At 46.4% G+C, this 22,352-nt stretch overlaps 1 protein-coding gene across 1 annotated transcript in view; it reads left to right on the top strand.

Moving 5' to 3' along the window:
* The first annotated feature begins 21,892 nt into the window (after nucleotides 1-21,892).
* The window catches only part of LOC135921304 (uncharacterized), a 208,343-nt gene continuing 207,883 nt past the window's right edge, over nucleotides 21,893-22,352 (top strand). Inside the window, exon 1 of the mRNA XM_065455629.1 lies at nucleotides 21,893-22,101. Within this exon, the coding sequence (XP_065311701.1) occupies nucleotides 22,041-22,101 (61 nt within the window). The 5' untranslated portion in view covers nucleotides 21,893-22,040. The remainder of the gene's footprint in view (nucleotides 22,102-22,352) is intronic.

Raw genomic sequence — 22,352 nt, 5'->3', positions numbered from 1 at the left:
GAATGGCCAGTGCCACAGCCGTAGGTGGGTACCCATATTCTATTCCTTTCGGAAGGGAGTAGTCTGGAAGTCTTTAGCTATGTCGAAAGATATTCACATTTGTTCGACATGTTGATGTGGCTTTGTCACGTCGCATGACAGACAGGTGAGGGGGGCGCAGCCCTTAAACTTTCGGCCACTGTCGGAGGGCTGATGGCGAAGAAGGCGTAGAATCTGACAGAATTAATTTTCTTTCGTTCAGTCTAATCATGCATAATGAGTGCGTACACGTCATATGACCTGAGGAGTTTTTTTGCGGTTTTCGTGATGTCGAGTGACATACAAGCGAAGTGGGAGTGGCCGGCAAAAAACATTTGGCCAAACTTGGAGGGATGGTTGTAGAAATGGCATTGAGAACTATTTGAGACAGCTTGACGTTATAGCGCTCCCGGGCTGTGCAGCTGTTTTTTGAATTCCCGGTGAGCGCTGTTGGGTGCGCGCGCGCGTAAGGTCTTGTCGCTTTTGATCTTCCCTTTTCTTTCCGCTTTCTTCTCACCCACTGTAGGGTAGCAAACCAAATGCAACCTGGTCATCTTCTCTGTCTCTCTTTGTCTCTCTCTCTCTTCTCACTAAGGCGAGGCTGAAGATTGAGGACGAGCAGACGAGCAGACAACGACTTCACGACCATGGTTGTTGTCGTCGGAGCAACGGAAAATACGGAAAAAGCGAAACTCGTATAAAACAAGCTTCTAACTGGTGCCGCGGAAAAAACGCCTGTCAGAGATCGCCACAAGCAGCAAGAACTTTTTTTTAAATATGTAACATTGGTATCAGAATAATTTTATTGCACCAATGTTACTTGGAATCGCCCTTCTTCAACAGGTACACCGATGTAAGCAATTAATTCATCTAGGGTACAAAACAAAGCAGTAAGAGCTATTAAGGCGGAAACGTTAGCTGGTTCATGGGTCGAAAAATTGACCGTCCGGCGCTATGGCACTAAAATTCATGCGCAAGCGCTAGTATTTCTTTACCAACAATACTACTACTACTACTACTAATAATAATAATAAAAGCTCGATTATCTCTGTCCACTTTGAACGGACACCCTTCTAAGTAATCTGTGTGGCCACAAAATTGTATGAGTGCGGTTTTCGCGGCTTATTTCTTTACCGAGCTTTACAAGTGTTTCATGACGTGTTCAGGAGTATAAGTACGCCTGCGAGAAGTGGAAATAAAGCTGTTGTTGAAAGTTAGCGACATCTGTTGTTGAAAGTTAGCGCTTCGTGTTTGCCTAATTCGCCGTTTCGTGTTTCTCTCATTCGTGTTTCTCTCGTACAAGGACTTGTATATACGGAGCAGAAGGCTCCATATATACAAGTCCTTGTAGCTAGCTTGGTCAATTAAAGTGCTAAAATAAAAACAAAAATCATTCAGTGAACCTGCGTATGGGGCTTAATAGGCGATCTTCAATGATCAGGCGGGGCAGAGATCGGCTTAGTATCCCTGTATTATGCTCCCGCAGGGAGCAGAGTGGCGCATAGGTCCGCCGTTATATGTTCCAGCTCTACAGTGAAGCCACTCCTCGCGCGTGCAGGAAGCAAATGTCGCGGGGTGTTCCATTTGCTTTTTTTGTCTGCTGGTTGCGATCTACATACCGAAATTGTTCGCCAGCACTGAGCAAGAGGACACTTTTTAATGCAGGCTTCCCTCGAACGATTGGCCTAGTCGGAGGGGTGCCAACCCCCCGAAATTTTTAGTTTGCATGTACATATATAAATATCGCTCCATCTACCGCCTCTGGTCATGCGCAGAAAATTCAGCCGATTATCCTATTTCCACACTCTCTACCACAATACCACACCATTTGCAAGTTCACATCTTCTCCCGGCGCCGCACACATCGGCTCGTGTAGATCATATGAAGAAGATTAAACCCATTTTCGCTCGAACAGAACGATTCAAATACTCACCTTTGGTCCTGGCTATCGAAGAGTGGAATTCGCTTCCTTCTAGCATTGCGGCTATCGCTGAAACATCATCATTTCAGACAGCTCTTTGGTCATTCTTGGAAAATTCCAACGTAAAATGATGTGCGTCATTGTTTTTTTTTCCTCTCTTTTTTTTGTGCGTGCCGGCCGTATCGTTGCGTGAAATGTTAGATGCCATGTTTTGGAACTTCTGAAGGTGTTTTTTTTTCTTTTTTTGGAATTTGCTACATGTGCAAATTTCCAGTTCCTGTTCCTAGCCATTTTTTTTTCTTAATAACTTGTACCTGGCTTCTTAACTCGTTTATTTCTGTCTTCAGCCATTTATAACCTGTGTTGTATATTTATAAGTTTTCTTTGATGAATCCCCCCCTATGTAATGCCCGCATTGGGCCTTTAGGGTATTGAAATAAATAAATATACACACGCACGAAAGAACCTATAAGGAATAGGACATCCCTCGATGCCTCGAAATAAAATCCTGACTACGCCCGTGGCTCGAACAGCTCCAAAGTTGGAGTGCAAACGCGCATTACCTCATAACAAAAAGCGGCGCAATGTTTTTCAGCATGCATGTGAAGTTTTCCCGCTGATGCCGGAAGGCAATTGAAATGTTTTAAAGGGTGGTAAAGTAAACTGCACGCACGTCTGGTGGACAATTATGTGAGCACATTTTGGCTGCCGAAACCAGACGAATAATGATCGTGACGAAGAGAAATATCGTGGATGCAATTATGTCAGGGACCGTTAACCGTGACCGTCGTTCATGGATCGCTAACAATCGTTCACAGCAGCTGCACGTTTTCGATATATGCGGTGCAGACACGTAGATTTAAACGCATTTCAAATGTTCACATGCGCACATAATATGCAAGGCTTGTTTTTACTATTCATACCGCAAACTTAACAGCTGCTTCGTAGGAGCAAATCAGCAAGTGTAAAACATTCCAGATGCACAAACTTGTGATCAAATTTATTTCGTACAAAAGAATGGATGAGCAATGGCTGGTGGCAGCAGGGGATGAGTACTGGTTCTTGGAGCGTTGAGGGACAGAATTCAAAGCTACTGTAAAGGCAAGTTATCAAGAGTAACAACAGGTTATTATTATTGCACTTATGAGATAAGATGGCAAACTTGCCAAGTAATTATTCACACATTGCAGACTGTAATATGACAACACATATTCCTTTATCTCCTGATACAACTCAGGTTAATTCCCTATAACACAGCGCTTATTAAACGTGCAAAAAGAATTTTATATTCCTCACGTCGACTAAGGGTGATCGAACAAGCAACATATTGCGGGTGGGAAATTCTGAAGCTATCACAGCTGTCTTATTAGCAAATTATCAGCTGCTGCTATTGCTGCTGCAGCAGCAGTAGCAAAATTGAAGGAAGAGGCATAGAAAGCTTCGCTTTAAAAATGCACAAGGAACAATCCATCCCTCTGCGTTCCCTTGCATAATGTGCTGAAATACGCTGAAATACGCTGATACGCTCAAATGGCTCCCCAGGATGCATTATTACACGGCTGGTGATGACGTTGCGCCGAGAGAACATAACATGTAGAAAATAAATATAAAAGGAGAATACCATTGCATTTTGGTCACTTACTTTATTCTTTGGTTGATGTCTTCATGATTTCATCTTGACGTCTTAACCTGAGACAACTCGTAATCTTCACCGAATCCTAACGTCTGCTAACAGATTCAATCTGGATGGCGGTCACAGAGGACAAGCATAATAACAGTAATATGAGTCTCGAGAGATGACGAGTTCTCGCAAAAAAAAAAGTGGGGACTTTAGTGACCAAGCTTTGGACGCAAAGAGCCTCTTCAGTTGCAGGAAGGCAGAAGCAGAAGCAGAAGCAAGCGCACGCAACCTATACAATACTTTTTTTATGATGATTCACCCGTTCGCTTCGGCTTGACCTTTATAATTGCAAACGTTGCGGACTAAGGCTGCAAGGATTTCATCCGTTTGTATTAATGGAACTAAGCAAATATGATCCTTATTGCGTTATTGCGACAAGTTCCGCGTACTTGAACTGGGTGAAGCAGCAGGCTTCTGCGGCTCCTGAGGCCCTGAACCGATTTTGCTGCAACAGCAGCACGACTCTCACAGTGGACGCCGCCATGATCTCAAGAACACCATCCTCGCGATGCGCGCAATGTGGTCGTCGCCAGCTCGAGTGTTGCCTCTTGCGGCTTTCAAAACACAGAGACGGAGGCTCCAACCACTTCCCGTGTCTCTGAGGCGCGAAATGCCTTGCACAACTTATAAGAAGCAACTGCGTGGCCTAGCTCCTTATTGCAGTCTGTCGCAGGGACATGACTTTGAATCCCAGTTGTATGGCAAGTGGTGGGCAGGCAGGGTTTTGTTTTTCTTCGCCCTATGAAAGGCCATTCTGCGTTAAGCCGGCTGGACCACTGAGCCTTCACAGAAGAGAAGATAGCAAGATCCTTCGTGAACTCGACCGCCGTCCGTGCAGAAAACCACCGGAGCCTCTGCTGCGTTTTTTGAAGACCGACATTGAAACTATTCCAGTCTGTTTTTATTCTAGGGCCGTATAGCGTAAAACTATTGCGATATGTTTTTATTCCAATGTCCTGACGTCAAATTTGCGTAACCGCGATGCAAGCATCGGGTGATCACTTGCAGGTTTGTCTGAACGAACCAATCGAATCCTCTCCTCGTTCATAGGAGGTCACTTTTGTTTGCTTGAACAACGAATAACATTGCCTGCACTGAGCTGCTTATCTTATCTAATTGGCTCACAGGAGGCGGGGACCACGTTCAAGTGGAGAGAGATTGGATGGGACCGAGCCTCTGCACTGAATAGCGATAACCTGATGAAGAGGGTGGTGCAGGCGTCTGCGATTGGTCCACTTCCTCTTACTTAGTTTGCGGTGGCTCGTCGACAATCGCGGCGACATGCAACGGAAGCTTAAGAATGACGCTAAAACGGATCCTCAGCAAAGAAGAGTTGGCAGAACGCGGTCCTAAACGTGCCAAAAGTTCTCGAAAACGTTACACGGCCACACAAAAAGCTTTATTACACGCAAATAAACCCATGCTCTCCAGCAAGGGCGAGTAGCGAGTGCCGGAGCGATCGGCGGCAGCCATCTTTTATTCCTTCCGGAGCGGCGGAGCCTGCGGCTATTCAGAAAAAAATTCAGTTTTGTTTGGCAAATTAATGCGTCGTTCACGCGGGCGCGTCACATTGACGCGGTCAGTTCTGCAGTTTTGTGACGTCGCGTGAGAGGCAGGTGAAGTGGGTGCAGCCCGAAATATTTTGACCAATATCCGAGGGCTAATGGCAAAAAGGCGTCGAATCAGAAAAAACTATTTCTGTTTTTTAGGGGGGGGGGGTTAAATTATGCATAATCAGTGTGTAAACGTCATGTCAGATGGGGAGCTATCGCGGTTTTCGTGACGCCGCGTGACAGACAGACAAAGTAGGGGTGGTTCAAAAAAGTTTTTCACCAATCGCGGTGGGCTGATTGCAGAATTGGAATAGAAAAGTTTGGAATAGTTTTACGTTATACTCTCCTGATATCAGACCAACATACCGCCGACGCAAGCATTGGGCGGTGACTTGTGGCGTTGTTTGAACAACCCAATCAAACGCCCTCCTCATTTATAGAAGGTCGCTTTTGTTTGCTTTCAAGGTGCATAGCATTGCCTACGTTGAAAAGTTTCTCTTATCTAATTGGCTGACAAGAGAAGAGGAGCACGCAGATGTGGGGAGTGTTTTGGTGGTGACCCAGAAGTGAAGTTAAAAAAGGTAAGCGGATAGGGAGAGCGGTGCCGGCGTCTGCGATTGGCCAAAATTGCGGCAACGTGCAACTGAAGCTGAAAGTTACCAATAAAACTGATCCTCGGCAAGTAAGAGTTGGCAGAGCGATGTCGTATGCGTGATGAAAGGGCTCAACATTATTGGCTATACTGCCACTAAAAAAAATTATAAGCAATTAAATTAATTATTCGCGGCAGCTTGGAGCTAGTCGCTAGTGCTAGAGCCGTCGGCGGGCACCCATCTTCTATTCCTACAGGGGGGGGGGGGGGGGGTAGGGAAGCAGTCTGGCAGTCTTTAGCTATCTGAAAACATATTCACCTTTGTTCGGCATATTAATGCGACTTTAATGCCTACACGTCATTCTGGTAAAGGGAGTCTTCGTGGCTTTGTGACGTCGCGTGACAGACAGGTGACGTACGCGCATCCCTAAAGCTTTTGACCCCTATCGGGAGGCTAATCGCGAAGAAGGTGTAGAATTTGACAGAATTAATTTTCTTTCGTTCGTTCTAATCATGCATAATGAGTGTGTACACGTCATGTCACCAGAGGAGCTTTAGCGGACGGCGCTCGTCCGTGTCATTTCTCCCTGCTTGTTCCCGTGAAAACCGCGCTGTTCTGTTCCAAATATGTCGTATCAACTCGCCCAAACGTCTGTTTTAACGAGCTTTTGCGGTTTTAGTGATGCCGATTGATAGAAAAGCGAAGTGGGAGTGGCCGGCAAAAAACATTTGGCCAAACTTGGAGGGATGGTTGTAGAAATGTCATTGAAAACTATTTGAGACAGCTTTACGTTATAGCGCCCCCGGGCTGTGCAGCTGTTTTTTGAATTCCCGGTGAGCGCTGTTGTGTGCGCGCGCGCGTCAGGTCTTGTCGCTCCTGATCCTCCCTTTTCTTACCGCTTTCCTCTCTCCCAGTGAAGGGTAGCAAACCAAATGCAACCTGGTCATCTTCCCTGTCTCTCTTTGTCTCTCTCTCTCTCTTCTCACTAAGGCGAGGCTGAAGATTGAGGACGAGCAGATAAGCTGACAACGACTTCACGACCATGGTTGTTGTCGTCGGAGCAACGGAAAATACGGAAAAAGCGAAACTCGTATAAAACAAGCTTCTAACTGGTGCCGCGGAAAAGAACGCCTGTCAGAGATCGCCACAAGCAGCTAGAACTTTTCTTTTAAAATATGTCACATTTGTATCAGAATAATTTTATTGCACCAATGTTACCTGGAATCCCCCTTTTTTAACAGGTACACCGATGTAAGCAATTGATTCATCTAGGGTACAAAACAAAGCAGTAAGAGTTATTAAGGCAGAAACGTTAGCTGGTTCATGGGTCGAAAAAATGACCGTCCGGTGCTATGGCACCAAAATGCAAGCGCATGCGCTAGTATTTGTTTATGATCAATACCACTATTACTACTACTACTACTACTACTACTACTACTACTACTAATAAAAATCTCGTTTATCTTTGTCCGCATTGAATGGACACGCTTATGAATAATCAATGTGGCCACGAAAGTGTGTGCGTGTGGTTTTCCCGGCTTTTTTCTTTACCGAGCAATGTACAAGTGTTTCATGACGTTTCCAGGAGTATAAGTGCGCCGGCGAGAAGTGAAAAATAATTCGTTGTTGAAAGTAAGCGCTGTGTATTTGTCTAATTTGCCTTTTCGTGTTTCTGTCCTTCTGCCTGCGCTACAAGAAAGCAGAAGGCTCCTTATATACAAGTCCACGTAGCTAGCTTCGTCAATTAAAGTGCTAAAATAAAAGAAATCAGTCAGTGAAACAGCGTATGTGCCTGAACAGACTACCTTCAATGGTCAGGTGGCGCAGAGATCGGCTCAGCCGTCAGCGCCACCGTGTCTGTTCCGCGAAACACCGAGGCATGCTCTTGCGGCGCTCCTTTGGAACATGTCGGTCGCTCCGTGTTGTGGTTTTAAATTATTCGAAAACATCGAGGCCCATTTTCGGCCCCCGACCCTTGAGCAAGGAGGCCAACTTTACGACTATAACTATGAATATCGGATAAAAGAAGTAAACATCGGACATCGCAGCGATGTGCTTAAAGAACAACAAAAAAGATGTATGGGTTTTTACGTGCCAGAATCACGATCTGACTGAGGCACGCCGTATAATGGCGAAGTCCGCATTAATTTGGGCCAGCTGGGTTCTTTAACGTGCACCTAAATCAAAGTACACGGGCGTTTTGGCGTTTCGTCACCACCGAAATGCGTCCGCCGCGGCCGAGATTCGATACCGCGACCTCGTCCTTAGCAATCCAACGCCGTAGCCACTAAGCAACCACCGCAGGTCGCGAAGTGTTAGTCACAACAAAGCAAGCATGCTTACGATGTCGAACTGAAAGTAAGTTAACAAATAATTATTTAATTCCACTTAGGTGAGCAAATATGGCCATGGACGTTTTTCAACTGTTATTTGCAGCTTGATTACTTTGAGCGTGCCTTGCACTTAACAATTGTAGAGGTTTTGGCAAGTTGGCAGGGAAGTGTTTTTTCTGCTTCGACAAAGTGTCTAGAACGCATTCTGGTATTGTCGTTCGGACTCCAATGTGAGTGGTATATGAATGAATGTTTCATGTTTAATGGCGCAAGGGCCTGGTAACACTAGCATGGCCAAGGAACGCCATGCTAGTGTTAATGAGTTCGTAGTGGTCTGATGGGTTCAGTGAGGTTAATGTGACGTGGCTGTAAAGGGGCCTAAAGGAGTTTAGTGGCGTAAAGGGCCCAAACAGAAATAATGAGCGATCATCACCGCTGAAACACAACAGGGAGCAATCAGATGAGACTAAACAACACGAAGACTCAACAAATGTGTGCTAGTGTTAATGAGTTCGTAGTGGTCTGATGGGTTCAGTGAGGTTAATGTGACGTGGCTGTAAAGGGGCCTAAAGGAGTTTAGTGGCGTAAAGGGCCCAAACAGAAATAATGAGCGATCATCACCGCTGAAACACAACAGGGAGCAATCAGATGAGACTAAACAACACGAAGACTCAACAAATGTGTGCTAGCGTGCGTAAGAGAAATGCTAATTTGCGAACACTCCACGTGTGCTGGGCTGCATTCCAGCACTAGTTCTGTTGTTCTAAGCGCGAGAAGAGATCGGCATGAATAATCCCGGTTCCAGGAGTCGCGTCTTGATCCTGGCACAGAAACGAGCAGCACGTTGGCTTATTAATGCGCAATTAAAAGACCAGCGCGTACAAAGCTCAATCACGGTCTGCTAACAAAGGTAGATTTGACATGCAAAAACCACCGCGCGTTTGTTTTCGAGTGAGGTGAGCTAAACAACTATCTAAACCAATTTACAAGAGTGGGAATCTGTTCACGCGTTTCTATGCAGTTGTCACTTTATTGTGCGTTCTCACGGATGCTGCCTGCCGGTTCTTTTCTTTTTCTTTTCGCGTTTACGTCTTCGTTCGTTTAACAGAAATTCGCAAGCGCGACACTTACTTGACGCGCCCAACCGCGACAATCCACTTCAGCCGCCGAGTTCTTTCCCAGGGTTCTGAAGGGAAGCAGTAGAATGTGATGCCGAAATCCACTTCACGGTCGTGACAATCCTTAAAGGGACACTAAAGTAAAAATTGATTTCTTCTGCATCAGTAAATTATCGTTCTACAACACCAAAAACACCACTCTTACAACGATAAGACGTTTGGTAAGCCAGAAAAAGCGCAAGAACGAAATACGGGTGGCGACGCCTACTTGAGTTCCCGCACCTGGGGGCTGTGACGTCATGGATTTTGATGGCATCTTCTAGGGCCTACTAATTATATATAGCGGTACAGATTGACTACATTGTGTTCTAAAGGAATGAAATATTAAACATGGCAAATTTCGGGAACCTTCATACAGCCAACGCGGCCCAAATGCGAAAACATACTTTGGAATCCCTGACGTCACGCTTACGTACCGGCGCTGGGGTTTCGGCGCGAAATTCAAATACTGATACTTGGACCTTCATTTTCTCATCTAATAATCAAACTATTTTTTCGAAATGACTGCCTGCAGGGTTCTCAAACAATGCTCCATTAGTCTAAACTGATTTATTGTTTCCCTTTAGTGTCCCTTTAACGCAGAAGTATCTGCGCTTGTTCTTTTTGGTCACAGTTCTCACAGAGGAGCTGCCGAAAGGCCGCGGTGAATCCATTGAAAAACGGGAAAAGGAGCCTTTCAGGTGAGTCTGAGCGTGGCAATGGAGAAATGGCGGCGGGGGCCTACTCGCGGGTGCTCACCGCCGCTGCTAGGTGGCGCGACATGTACAGCCAAACTAGTGTTCCTGTATATGCTCCCGCAGGGAGCAGAGTTGCGCATAGGTCCGCCGTCGTGCTCCAGCTCTGCAGCGAAGCCACTCCTCGCGCGCGCAGGAGTCAAATGCCGCGCCGCGGCGTTCCGCCTTTTTCTCTAGTGGTCGCGAGCTACAAGCGCCAATTGTTCGCAGGCGCTTAGCAAAGGGCACTTCTTAATACAGGCTGCGCTCGAATGAGTCATTCGTGCAGTCGGAAGGGGTGGGCTTCCAACCAACCGAAACTTTGTATGTACCTATGTAAACACGCATTACAAACACACACATGAACGTACAAATAGGGGGTAGGACCGCCTTCGATTCCCCCAAATAAATTACTCCCGTGGCTCGAACAGCTCCAAAGTTCGCTCGCAAACGCGCAGTACGTTGCCACAAAAGGCGGTGCCATGATTTTCAGCATGCATATGAAGTTGTCTTATCATTGTCAGAAAGCAAGAAATGTTTTAAAGAGTGTTTAAAACTTCACACACGTAAGCTGGACACTTAGCGCATTTCGGCTACCGAAACCAGCCAAATAATGACCATCGCCAAGAGAGCTATCGTGCCTGCAGTTATGTCAGTGACCGTTAACTGAGCGTCATTTATCACTAACCATCGTTCACAACAGTTGCGCGTTTTCGATACATGCGGTGCAGACACAGATTTAAGGGCATTTCAAATGTTCACATGCGTACATTTTAAGCAAAGCTTACTTTTACGATTCATTCATACCGCAGACTAATCAGCTATATAGTAGCAGCAAATCTGCAAGTAGAAAAAGATTCAAGATGCAAGAGCTTCTAGATTAAATTTTATTTCATACAAGGGAATGCATGAACGGCTGCTGGCAGCAGGCCAAGTGTGCTGGTTCTTGGAACCTTGGGGGCAGAATTCAAAGAAAATGGAAAGGCAACAAGCTATTGAGAGTAATACCAGGTTATTTTTGTTGCACTAATCACATCAAGATGGCAAACTTGCACAGTAATTATTCACACAGTGCAGACTGTAATCTGACAACACATTTTTGGCATCGTACTGATACAATACAAGATCCAGTACGATGTGTTTCGTATCACTTCACCAAGGTCCTTGACTTCACATCGTCGAATACCGTACCTGAAACCCGCAGCTGCTCCTCTCAACGCACGATCGACGGTCCGCTGATTGCAATGGCGTTGGCACTGACGGAAACGACGAGTTCGCATGAGTCGGCGATGCGCCCGTAAAGTTGGCTTCGCAGCGGCGCGGATCATTTGACGTCATTTTTCGCGCTCGGCCAATAGCGGTGCGAGCGGCGCCGGAAAAGGTATGCGCAACTCTGCTCCCTGCGGGAGCATATACAGGAACACTAAGCCAAACTTCATTGCAGGGTGCCTATGGTCTTCATAGACTTGCCACGACCGTTCTATAACGTGCAGTTAAACAGGCAGAACCAGCGGCGTTGTCTAGGCTACCGAAAAAGACAAGTAAAGAGAAAAACAAGTAAAGAGAAAACAATTGAAAGGAAGTAATGACGCATTAGAATGAGAATGTCAAAGTAATGTAATGAACGTCTCGTGAGCGCTCAGGCTTTCACCTTCCTCTTTAGCGTATGCTAAAGTGACTGTCAACTTTTCTTAAATAGCCACGGAAGAAACCTTCGTTTAGTCTACGAAGCTAAATTGAAAAGTATTCCTCAAATACCCCGAACGTATCGTTTGAGCTTCATGTTTGAAATGGTAAAACGCCAACTGAAGCGGCCGGTCATGCATACACTATGCTCAGTTTTCGTCTAGGCTTCGTCATTCATTTGCTTCAGCCTGAAGGATTGAAAATGTCGCAACCATGCAGGGCGTTGCTTAAGCGCGGTATTCACACGGCGCAGAAATCTGACAGTTTGCTGCTAAACTGCTAAACAACTGCTTAGCAATTGTTGCTAAACTGTAGCGGGAAACTTCATGGTCTGCAGCTCGGGACGCGCACATGGCGCCACTATAGACAGCTTTTACGCGAGCGTCGCTCCCGCTTGGCTTCGCTTACATTGGCTTTGCCCCCAACCCGCCGGTGATGCCGAAGACTACCCCCAATTTTTATTAGTAATATCATAAGAAAACAACAAACAGCGGCACAAAGAACACCATAGGGGAAATTATTTAAAGTTCTTAATTGAATTAAAGAAATGATAAATAAATGAAAATGTAGTGGATGAAGAAACGACTGGGCGTATAGACCAGAACACGCTAGTCTCGCACCCAGACTAACCGAACGCATACTCTCGCACCCGGGTTGCCCGGTCGACCGGCGCTATTTTGTACTGGGCTGCCAAAGTGTGTTCGCCGGCGACCAGTAGACATGGCAAGCGCCAGCTCTAGGGCTCCAAAGTGCGGAAATGTGCCCGTTCACACGGATCCAAAGTAGAAGAAGTCATCTGGGCATCATTGCGTCGTGTTTGGATGCCAAAACAACCAGCGGAAAAGGAGCAGGTTGCTTAGCGCAGTTTGCGAAGAGCACAACACACGTAGGGAATCGTGCCGGTGCGGTGTTTTCAGCCTGCGCCGATTTCCATGCGCAACGAAGAATGCCAAGCTGCGCCACCGGTGAATAGCTGCAGTGAATAGGAAGAACTACCAACCCAGTGAAAATGCACGAGTGAGTATTCGATCTGTGTATATTTTGGTGCCACGTTCAACTTTGCGCCCTACAAACGTAATACGCAGGTTTGCTCCGAGCACTTTCTGGGCAACAAGCCTACAGAGCAGAATCCCGCGCCGGTGCTTCGCCTTGGCTATAACAAAAAGGCAAGCCTTTTCGTGTTTTCATTCAGGCAGATCTCCCGACGTTTAAGCGGAACAGTTGAGTTTGCGGTTAGCGATACTTGCAGCTGGTGCACGGAATGACCATTAAGCGTGAACGACAAGTTGTAGGCCTTGCTGGTGAGCGTTATTGCTAACGAAAGTAAACCGAAGTCTGCTCGTCACGTAGCATGCGTCCACAAAACGTAAACGACGACTACTCGTCGCCGAAGGTGTTCTTGCAGCGCACCAACCTTTACGAGCTGGTGTTGCAGGTGTCATTCGTAACGAATTCATTTGAGCCTCCTGAGCTATAAACTGCGTGCGGGCTGTTATGCGGGGCAAAGCGCAAAATATTTCCGTTCATATGGCGAGGAAAATAAGGTGCTTAATTATTCTTGTATTTTGTAACAAAACTTTGATCGTTCTCACTAGTTTTTTTTTACTGTTTTCTAAGGGAGCGCCAACAATCCGATGGCCTCGCACAAGCAAGCGAAACAGGTCTTGTACCAGGTAGCTGCAGTTGGTGGGGTTAATTTCTTGGAATGCAGGTGCGGTTGTTGTCTTGTAGCAAAGGGGTCCTGATGATGCAGCTTTAAGTAGGGATGGTAATTTTACATGCCCTGTCATGGTTTGTGCAACTGTACAACACCTGCATCTGTCATGCTCGCCCTGTTATACGGGCTTTGACTGCACATGTAGTTGAACATTATAACTACTGTATACCTCATTTTCCAATGAGTGCAGGTTTAGCATCATATGCTGCTTGTTCGAGTGCTGTAGGCTCTTGTTCTGAATGTTGTACTCTTAAGTGGTTGCACGATACAATTGGCCTGGTGTATTTTCTATTTCATTTTGAGATGACTTTATATATTCGCAAAAGTTATGGCATGGGAAAGAACTACAGCCCTTCTTACTATAACATCTATTTTGTTTTCAGTGTGCAGGTGGTGAAGGGCAGGCGTCTGCTAACCAGGCAGTCAAACGACCTCGCCAGTTGGTTGCCAAGCGCGGCCAACCCATTAGAGACCATTACAAACAAGACCAAACTGAAAGTGCAGATGACAGTGTTCTGCGTGCTTTAATAATATATGGCACCAACACCGTGCTGTAAATTCCTTCACAGGTTACGTGCCAAAAAGCTCACAGGTGTTCTAGCATATAGCGCGCGGTTTGTACAAACGTAATAGCGTACCTACCCGATGTATTCGCTTCTGCAGTCTGCACAGCACTCAGTGTGTCCATTGTGGACTTGCACGAGGTCTTGAAGTTTGATTGAATCCAGACAGCAAAAATGACAGGTTAGAAAAAACGTGAAACACGCCTTCTGCCCAGCTAAAAAGCCCAAGTTTCGCTTTCGCGCCGGGTCGCATCGCCCGGCGTGGCAGCCCAGGCCTGCTACTTCGCGGCGCTTGGGATAGGTGGCGCGACCGGCGCTCATCAATATGGCGGCGCCCTTTGAATTCACGGTGTTCTGGTGTATATATGAGATACGAATCCACGTCTTCGCATTACGGGAGTGTTAGCCAGCGCCACCACTCACGGCCTTGGCGGCGCATGTGGAACATCCTTTTTGGTGCAGGCGTCACGTAGTATACGAAAGCTTTGGGTGAAGGCAACTGGTGAATAAAGCTATAAGCTCCCAGCGCTAGTTCCATTAGACAGACACAAGTACACCGGAAAGTGGATGGCAAAACAGCGCCGCGGTAGCTCAATTGGCAAGAGCATCGCATCCGTGATGCGAACACATGGGCTCGTATCCCACCTGCGGCCGGTTCGTTTTCATCCACTTTATTTCCATTTATTTATCGTTTCTTTAATTAAATTAAGAATGTCACATAATTTCCCCCAAGGTGTTTTTGGTGTCATTGTTTGTAGGGATATATATATACAGTGAAAGCTCGTTAATTCGAACTTCAATAATTCGAATTTATGGATAATTCGAACTGTACGATTTGGTCCGGCCAAGCTCCACAGAAGTCTATGTATAAAAAGTCCGTTAATTCGAACGCGAGAAGGTTCCCTCACGGATAATTCGAACTACGCTCGCCTGGCACACGGCCAGAGAAACGCGCCTACTGCCTACACAAAAGGCTGTATTGCCTCCGAAACAGGGAGAACGGCGAGAGAAGGCAAAATCGGAAAAAATATAACCGACGCGGGGTCAGTCAGAAGGCAGCGGCGGCTGCCGCCTCTCCGTTCTACGTAATCTGCGAGACTTCTTGCCCGTTGCGAATCTCGGAGGCATTGAAAATCTTGTACAGCTGCTAATATTGTGCGGAGATGGCACGGCAAGCGCCAAAACACAGCGAATCAAGTACGTCGCAGCTGCGCTTGTAATCGAGAACGAACGAATCAGGGCCTTTGCCACCTTCACATGTTCGGCGTCTTTGTCTCGGCAGTCTTCATCGGTTGTGTACCTCTGTTTTCAGCTTAGGAGGTATCGGCCGTCGCGATTCATTGTGATGGTGTTAAGCCTCGGCTAACGTTCGTTTCGGTAGACATCGCTGGTGTGGCACAGTCGGACCCAGAGCTTCGACTTGAAGATGGCGTGTGCCCGCGGCACACGCCATCACTTTCTGACTCGCCAAATTTCTGACAGTCCCTACTGCTTCCAAATCGCAGTGTACTGTTGCTCTCCTTCACTTTCGTTAGTTCGAACTTTCGTTAATTCGAACTGAAGCGGCTTCCCCTTGCGGTTCGAATTAAAGAGCTTTTACTGTACACACACATATATATATATATATATATATATATATATATATATATATATATATCCATATGGAGAGAGAGAGATAGAGAGACAGAGAGAGAATAGGAAAGCTGGTCCCCCCCCAGGGAAATATGAAAACTTGCCGCCTATGGCTAATGGGAACCAAACATCTCAGCAAATCTCGATTCTTGATGCGCGATCCCGGCGCGAGAGGTCACTAGTTGGGCCCACACTGAGCAAAGGGACTGGCGCCACGGATCGTTCCATTGCCGAGGCTGGCTGCATGGCGTATAGCGCTCTCTCCCAACTTTTTCCTTCCCCCACGAAAGAAAACCAAGTGGACGCGCGCTTCGCTTAAGAGGAAGCTTTAGCTCGGGCCCAACTCCGACGCGGCCTATTCAAATACGTGTAAAACGCAAAAACGGACGGACGGAAAAAACTTTAATGGAAAAAGGACCTGCGAGGTTGCCAGCCCGGGCTCAGGCCACCCGGGCATTGTGTGCGGTGAGGCATAGACTTTCCACCACTGCCCGGGCCCGCTGGATAGCCCATAATTGGTCGTGTAGTTCTGAGCTAGTCAGAGCGCTTAGCCATCGCTCCTCGAGAAGGTCCGGTTCTATCTTGTCCTCTACGTATACTGAACCGATCTGTGTGCACTTCCACAAGATGTGTGCCATGTCTGCGTGTTCGTGTTTGCAGAGCTTGCAGCTTGCGTCTGGATATTGTGTTGAATTTATTCTGTTTAAGTGTACTGGGTTTCGGAACGTTCTGGTTTGCAATCTTCTCCAATCTGTTTCTTGAGACCTGTCGAGTTGTTTGTGGGGTTGTGGGTATGCTTCTCTTTGTTTCGTGTAGTGTGTCAGTATGTCGTGGTACGTGACCAGTCTGTCCCTGTCGTCTTTTATCGCTTCCTCGTCGTCCTCGCCTCCTCCGTCTTCTCCATCGCCTCCGCCGCAGTCCTTCCCTCTTCCCCAAGGGTTGCGGGGTGTTGGGCCGTCACTGTCCGTGCCGCGGTGGGTTAGTGTTCGCGCGACTCGGTGGGCCTTCTCGTTGAGGTTGGGAGGGGCATTCATGGTAACTTCTCCCATATGTGCCGGGATCCATTTGAGGTATTTGGGTGTAATTGTGCCGTTCTTAAAGTCTTCTGCTCTGTGGTTCAGGATTTTGGCCGCCTCGGTGGAGACCCAGCCCTTTGTGAAATTCCTAATAGCCGTCTTCGAGTCGCTGATTATTGTTCTGTATTGTTGCCGACCGCTGATTATAGCCAATGCGATTGCCGTTTCTTCCGCTGCCTCGGATGATCTAGTCCTTACGGAGCCCGCAGTCACGGTCTTTCCTTTCGTGCATACGACCGCCATTGCGAAGAGGGAGTTACCTTTGTCAGCGCCGACACCACCATTGTCGTCCCTGTTTCGGGGGTACCGCGCGGCGTCTACGAAGAGCACCCCCTCCCGCGCGCCGTGATTTCTGAGAATCGTTTTCGTGCGGCATTTTCTTCTCTCGACATTGTGCACGGGGTGCATGTTCTTCGGGATATTTTCCGTGTTAATTGCGGCTCGGACGTCTGGGTGAATCTGCATCTTGGGGCCGTTCATTCCGTGGTAGTTTATGCCGATCTTTTCCATGATTTCTCTGCCCGCCTTGGTTCCGGAGAGTCTTTCAAGTTGCGCTATTCTCTGTGCTTCTGCGATCTCCTCCAGCGTGTTATGCACCCCGAGTTGTAGTAACCTTTCGTTTCTTGTGTATTGGGGGAGACCCAGTGCTGTTCTGTACGCTTTTCTAATGAGCGCGTCGATCCTGTCTTTCTCGGCCTTGTTCCAGTGGACGAATGCCGCCACGTACGCGACGTGGCTGATCGCGAAGGCCTGAACGAGCCGTACGACGTTTCTTTCCTTAATGCCCCTCCTGTTGTTGGAGACTCTCTGTATTTTATTTATTTATTTATTTATTTACAGCATACTGCAGGCCGTGTGGCCCAAGCAGGAGGGGCATGGTAACAAATAAAAGTACATGTATAAAAGGCAGAATTGCAAAAATATGAAACTCAAGAAATGAAACAATATAACACGAAACAGCAATGTTAGTTAGGAAATATTAATAATATGAGTTTGGATTGATTCAGGTGAGTTGAGATGATGGAAAGGGATGAGGTTCCATTCTTCTATGGTTCGAGGAAAGAATGAAAATTTAAAGAGGTTTGTCCTTGCAACGTAAGGGGAGAGAGCGAGGGGGTGAGAATGACGGGTTTGCCTGGATGCGGAAAGTGTTATGTATGGACTAGGATCTAAAGAAAATTTACGGTTTATCAAGGAGTGGAGGAACTGCAGGCGTATTATTTTTCTCCTCGTTTGAAGGGTGTGAAAGCCATTTGTCCGCAGTAATTCAGAAACAGACTCTTCTTGGCCGTATTTGGAAAAAATAAAACGTATCGCTCTTCTCTGTATCCTTTCAAGGGCGTAAATGTTGGTTTTGGTAAACGGGTCCCAAATAACGCACGAGTATTCCAATTTGGGTCGAATAAATGTGGTATAGGCTAAGGATTTTACTTCATGGGATGCATGTTTAAGCTTATGGCGAAGTAAACATAGCTTTCTGAAAGCAGCGGAGGCGGTAGCAGCAATATGGCTATTCCAATTTAGGTTGTTAGTAATTGTAATTCCAAGGTACTTGTACTCGCTCACTTCGGCCAAGGGATCTTGGCCAATAGAATAAGAAAATTTTAGGGGAAGTTTTTTGTTTGTTATACGTAGAAGCACAGATTTATCTGAGTTAAGTTTCATTCCCCACTTGTTGCTCCACTCAAGAATGTTGTTTAAGGCTAAATGAAGAGATAGTTGATCATGAACTGTATTAATATCGTTAAAAATGATACAGTCGTCTGCGAACAGACGAATATTGACAGGTGCCTCTATCACATCAACTATGTCGTTACAATAAATAAGAAATAGTAGCGGGCCAAGGACGCTGCCTTGAGGCACGCCAGAGGTTACCGAAAGAGAATCGGACTGCTGCCCATCAATCACTACGTACTGTTTACGACGCGTCAAGTAAGCCGAGACCCAGGACAGGATAAAGGCAGGAAGACCAAGGAATTCTAATTTAAAAATTAATTTGTCGTGAGGAACTACATCAAATGCTTTTTGAAAATCCAAAAATATCACATCCACTTGGCCAGCCTTGTCAAGGACAGAAGCAAACGAGTGAATGACTGTGCTTAATTGGGTGACTGTCGAGAGCCCCTTCCTGAAGCCATGTTGGAAAGAAGATAAAATGTTACGCTTGTTTAAGAAATCATTAATGTAGTCAGCAACAATGTGTTCAATTAATTTACAAGAAGAGGATAATATGGAAATCGGACGGTAATTTAGGACTGAGCTTGGGTCACCTTTTTTTAAGATAGGGACAACACGTGCTACTTTCCAATCGAGTGGAAGTACCGCGGAATGTAGAGAGGCCTGAAAGATTACTACAAGGAATTTACTTAAATGTTCCGCATAACGCCGAAGGAAGGTGTTGGGAATGCCGTCTGGACCAACAGATGATTTTACTTTTAACCGGAGGAGCATGTTAAGTACACCTTCATGAGAAATGTTAACGTCAGAAGAGCAGGATGGTGAAGTTTGGAAAGAGGGTTCAGTTGGTGGTGAGAAGACACTGTGGAAGTGGTCATTTAAAAGGTTAGCAACAGCCTTGGGATCAGTTATTGGAATGTTATCATGGATAATGTTCGTTATGGATTTATTCCGTTCCTTAATAAAGTTCCAGAACTTCTGGGGATCGTCCTTAATAAAATTAGGTAAAGTGTTGCTGAAATAAAAATTTTTTGCTTCTGCAATGGCCTTTGAAAGAGCGACACGAACACTGGTTAAATTGTCAGTAGCTGGGCCTTTCTTTCTTAGGCGTTTGGCTTTACGTTTTAATTGGATGGTGCGTCTATTTATCCATGGTGTATGTTTAGCAGGCTTTTTAGGTTTGTTAGGTATAAATTGATCAATGCAGAATAAACACATTGCTTTAAACTTTTCCCAAAGCTGCAGAACATCATCCTGGCAAAATTCAGAAAGACAAGAGTCCAGATAATCTGTTATCCGCACATCATCAGCCTGCGCAAAATTTTTCACAATTGTAAGCGCCTGCGTGCCATGCGTGCGGGTAACGTTCAAGCGAAATGATACAACAATAAGAGCATGGTCAGATAGCCCAGGTTCGATAGATACAGAATAATCGGAAAAGGAGCGTTCAAGAAAGACAAGGTCAAGGAGCGAACCAGGGCCATTACCAAATCTGGTAGGTTCACGAACTACTTGTACAAGGTTGTGGTCGAGCATCATATCAAAAAGCACATTTGCGTCGGTAGCAGAACCGGCACTAGACATGATACGATCCCAGTCAATGCCCGGCAAGTTAAAATCCCCAACCACTAAAAGCTTATTTCTATTAAACTGTGCCATCTGTTCACTTATCGTAAATAAATAATCGGGGGAAGAGTCAGGTGGTCTGTACACCGCACATAAAATAAAAACATGACCATAAATATTCAGTTTTACGAACAGACTTTCGGTGTTGCTTGACTGTGATAACAGAATGGCCTCCACGGACGACTTTACAATAACAGCTACCCCACCACCCCTAGTAGTCCTGTCTCTACGAATTATTTTGTAGGCAGGCGGGATTACGTCCTTGTCACTGATTTCGCTATGAAGCCAGGTTTCCGTTATAACTGCAACGTGTGGCGAGTGCGACAAAAGAATTGATTCTAGTTGAATTGTCTTATTCACGATGCTTCGCGCGTTAATGTTCAGTAATCTGATAAGTTTCTCTTTGACTGGTCAATCAGAATGTTGACCAGTACGTGAATAAGAGGCTATCTCGCGTTGGTTTGTTTTGTCATTCCAGATGAACATATCATTGTTAATGCGTAGCTTATCATGCTGAAGTGAAACCTTCTTTCCGAGCGATTTGTCATGTTTGGCACTTTCCCATAATAGCTTGCGCTTCTTCAAAGTGACGTGCGAATAGTCGTTTTGAACGAAAATGTTGGTTCCCTTCAGTTTAGACACATTTTTAAATATTGTTACTTTCTCATTATAATCCTGAAGAAACATTATGACCGGTCTTTTAGGGCCAACCTTACCAAGTCTGTGAATACGGCCAACGGAAAGACACTTAACACCTAGCTTATGCTCGAGCGTTTCTGTAATTACTTTGCGCTTTAGATCAGATTCAGTCTCATTTGGCTCTTCAGGGATACCATGAATAACTATGTTCGAACGCCTACTTCTATCTTCAATATCAATGAGCTTGCTAGCGTGAGTATTCACAGACTCTTGAAACGTTTTTACCGCGTTTTCAAGGCAGTCCAAGCTTGCCGTATCAGATTTAAGTTCCGATATTTGAACTTGAAGCCGCTGAAACAGTTCTCTTGTTTCAACTATCATGTTCTCTGTCTTTGTTTTCAAGTCGGCTAATTCCTCTCGCAGCAAATTTTGACCGTCAAGAACTTTATGCAATAAATCGGCGTTAGTGGGTCCAGGATTAGTTTCAACATCCCCACACAACAAAAGCTTTAGAACATGAAAACACTCGCGACAGATTTTAGAACACTGTCGTGGGCACGGCAGTATAAGCAAGAAAGGACAGTCACTACCAAACGTACAATAGCAAGGACCAACCTGCACAAAGCAGAAGAACGGCTTGGTGAGTGACATGCCTCGGCCAGGCCCACCGTGCCCACTGAAGATAAATTGGTGCGCAGATTGTTTTATACGGGCAACGCTGGATGACGTCATGAAACCAGGGGGCGTTGGAGCATGCTGGAGAGGGGCAGTATTTTCCAATTGCTTGACTTCGTGCCATGTTGGTGCCTCGATATGTTCGTCAGGTTGATGAAGCGGTGCCGGTATTTCACCATAGGGTAGGCGATGAACCGACGTTCCGGCGACCCAGAGAAGCAAGCCCTGCACAAAGCAGAAGAACGGCTTGGTGAGTGACATGCCTCGGCCAGGCCCACCGTGCCCACTGAAGATAAATTGGTGCGCAGATTGTTTTATACGGGCAACGCTGGATGACGTCATGAAACCAGGGGGCGTTGGAGCATGCTGGAGAGGGGCAGTATTTTCCAATTGCTTGACTTCGTGCCATGTTGGTGCCTCGATATGTTCGTCAGGTTGATGAAGCGGTGCCGGTATTTCACCATAGGGTAGGCGATGAACCGACGTTCCGGCGACCCAGAGAAGCAAGCCCTGCACAAAGCAGAAGAACGGCTTGGTGAGTGACATGCCTCGGCCAGGCCCACCGTGCCCACTGAAGATAAATTGGTGCGCAGATTGTTTTATACGGGCAACGCTGGATGACGTCATGAAACCAGGGGGCGTTGGAGCATGCTGGAGAGGGGCAGTATTTTCCAATTGCTTGACTTCGTGCCATGTTGGTGCCTCGATATGTTCGTCAGGTTGATGAAGCGGTGCCGGTATTTCACCATAGGGTAGGCGATGAACCGACGTTCCGGCGACCCAGAGAAGCAAGCCCTGCACAAAGCAGAAGAACGGCTTGGTGAGTGACATGCCTCGGCCAGGCCCACCGTGCCCACTGGCAGCCGTGTCATGGCAGCCGAATGGCCGCCATGACTTTCTTTTCCAGGCGTGTTATAGTTTCCGTGTTTGTTCCCCTGGCTTCGATCCAGAGACCCAGGACTCTAATCTTTTGGACCATGGGTATCTCCGTGCCTTTCCTCGTGGTTAATCTGATTCCCCTTTTGTGTAGTTCCGCTACGTCTCTGGACGGTTTGCCGGACCTCCTGGGGC

The sequence above is a fragment of the Dermacentor albipictus genome, chromosome 1 (assembly GCF_038994185.2).
Source record: "Dermacentor albipictus isolate Rhodes 1998 colony chromosome 1, USDA_Dalb.pri_finalv2, whole genome shotgun sequence".
Lineage (NCBI taxonomy): Eukaryota > Metazoa > Arthropoda > Arachnida > Ixodida > Ixodidae > Dermacentor > Dermacentor albipictus.
The sequence above is the reverse complement of the archived record's forward strand: the minus strand, read 5'-3'. Positions and strand labels throughout refer to the sequence as shown.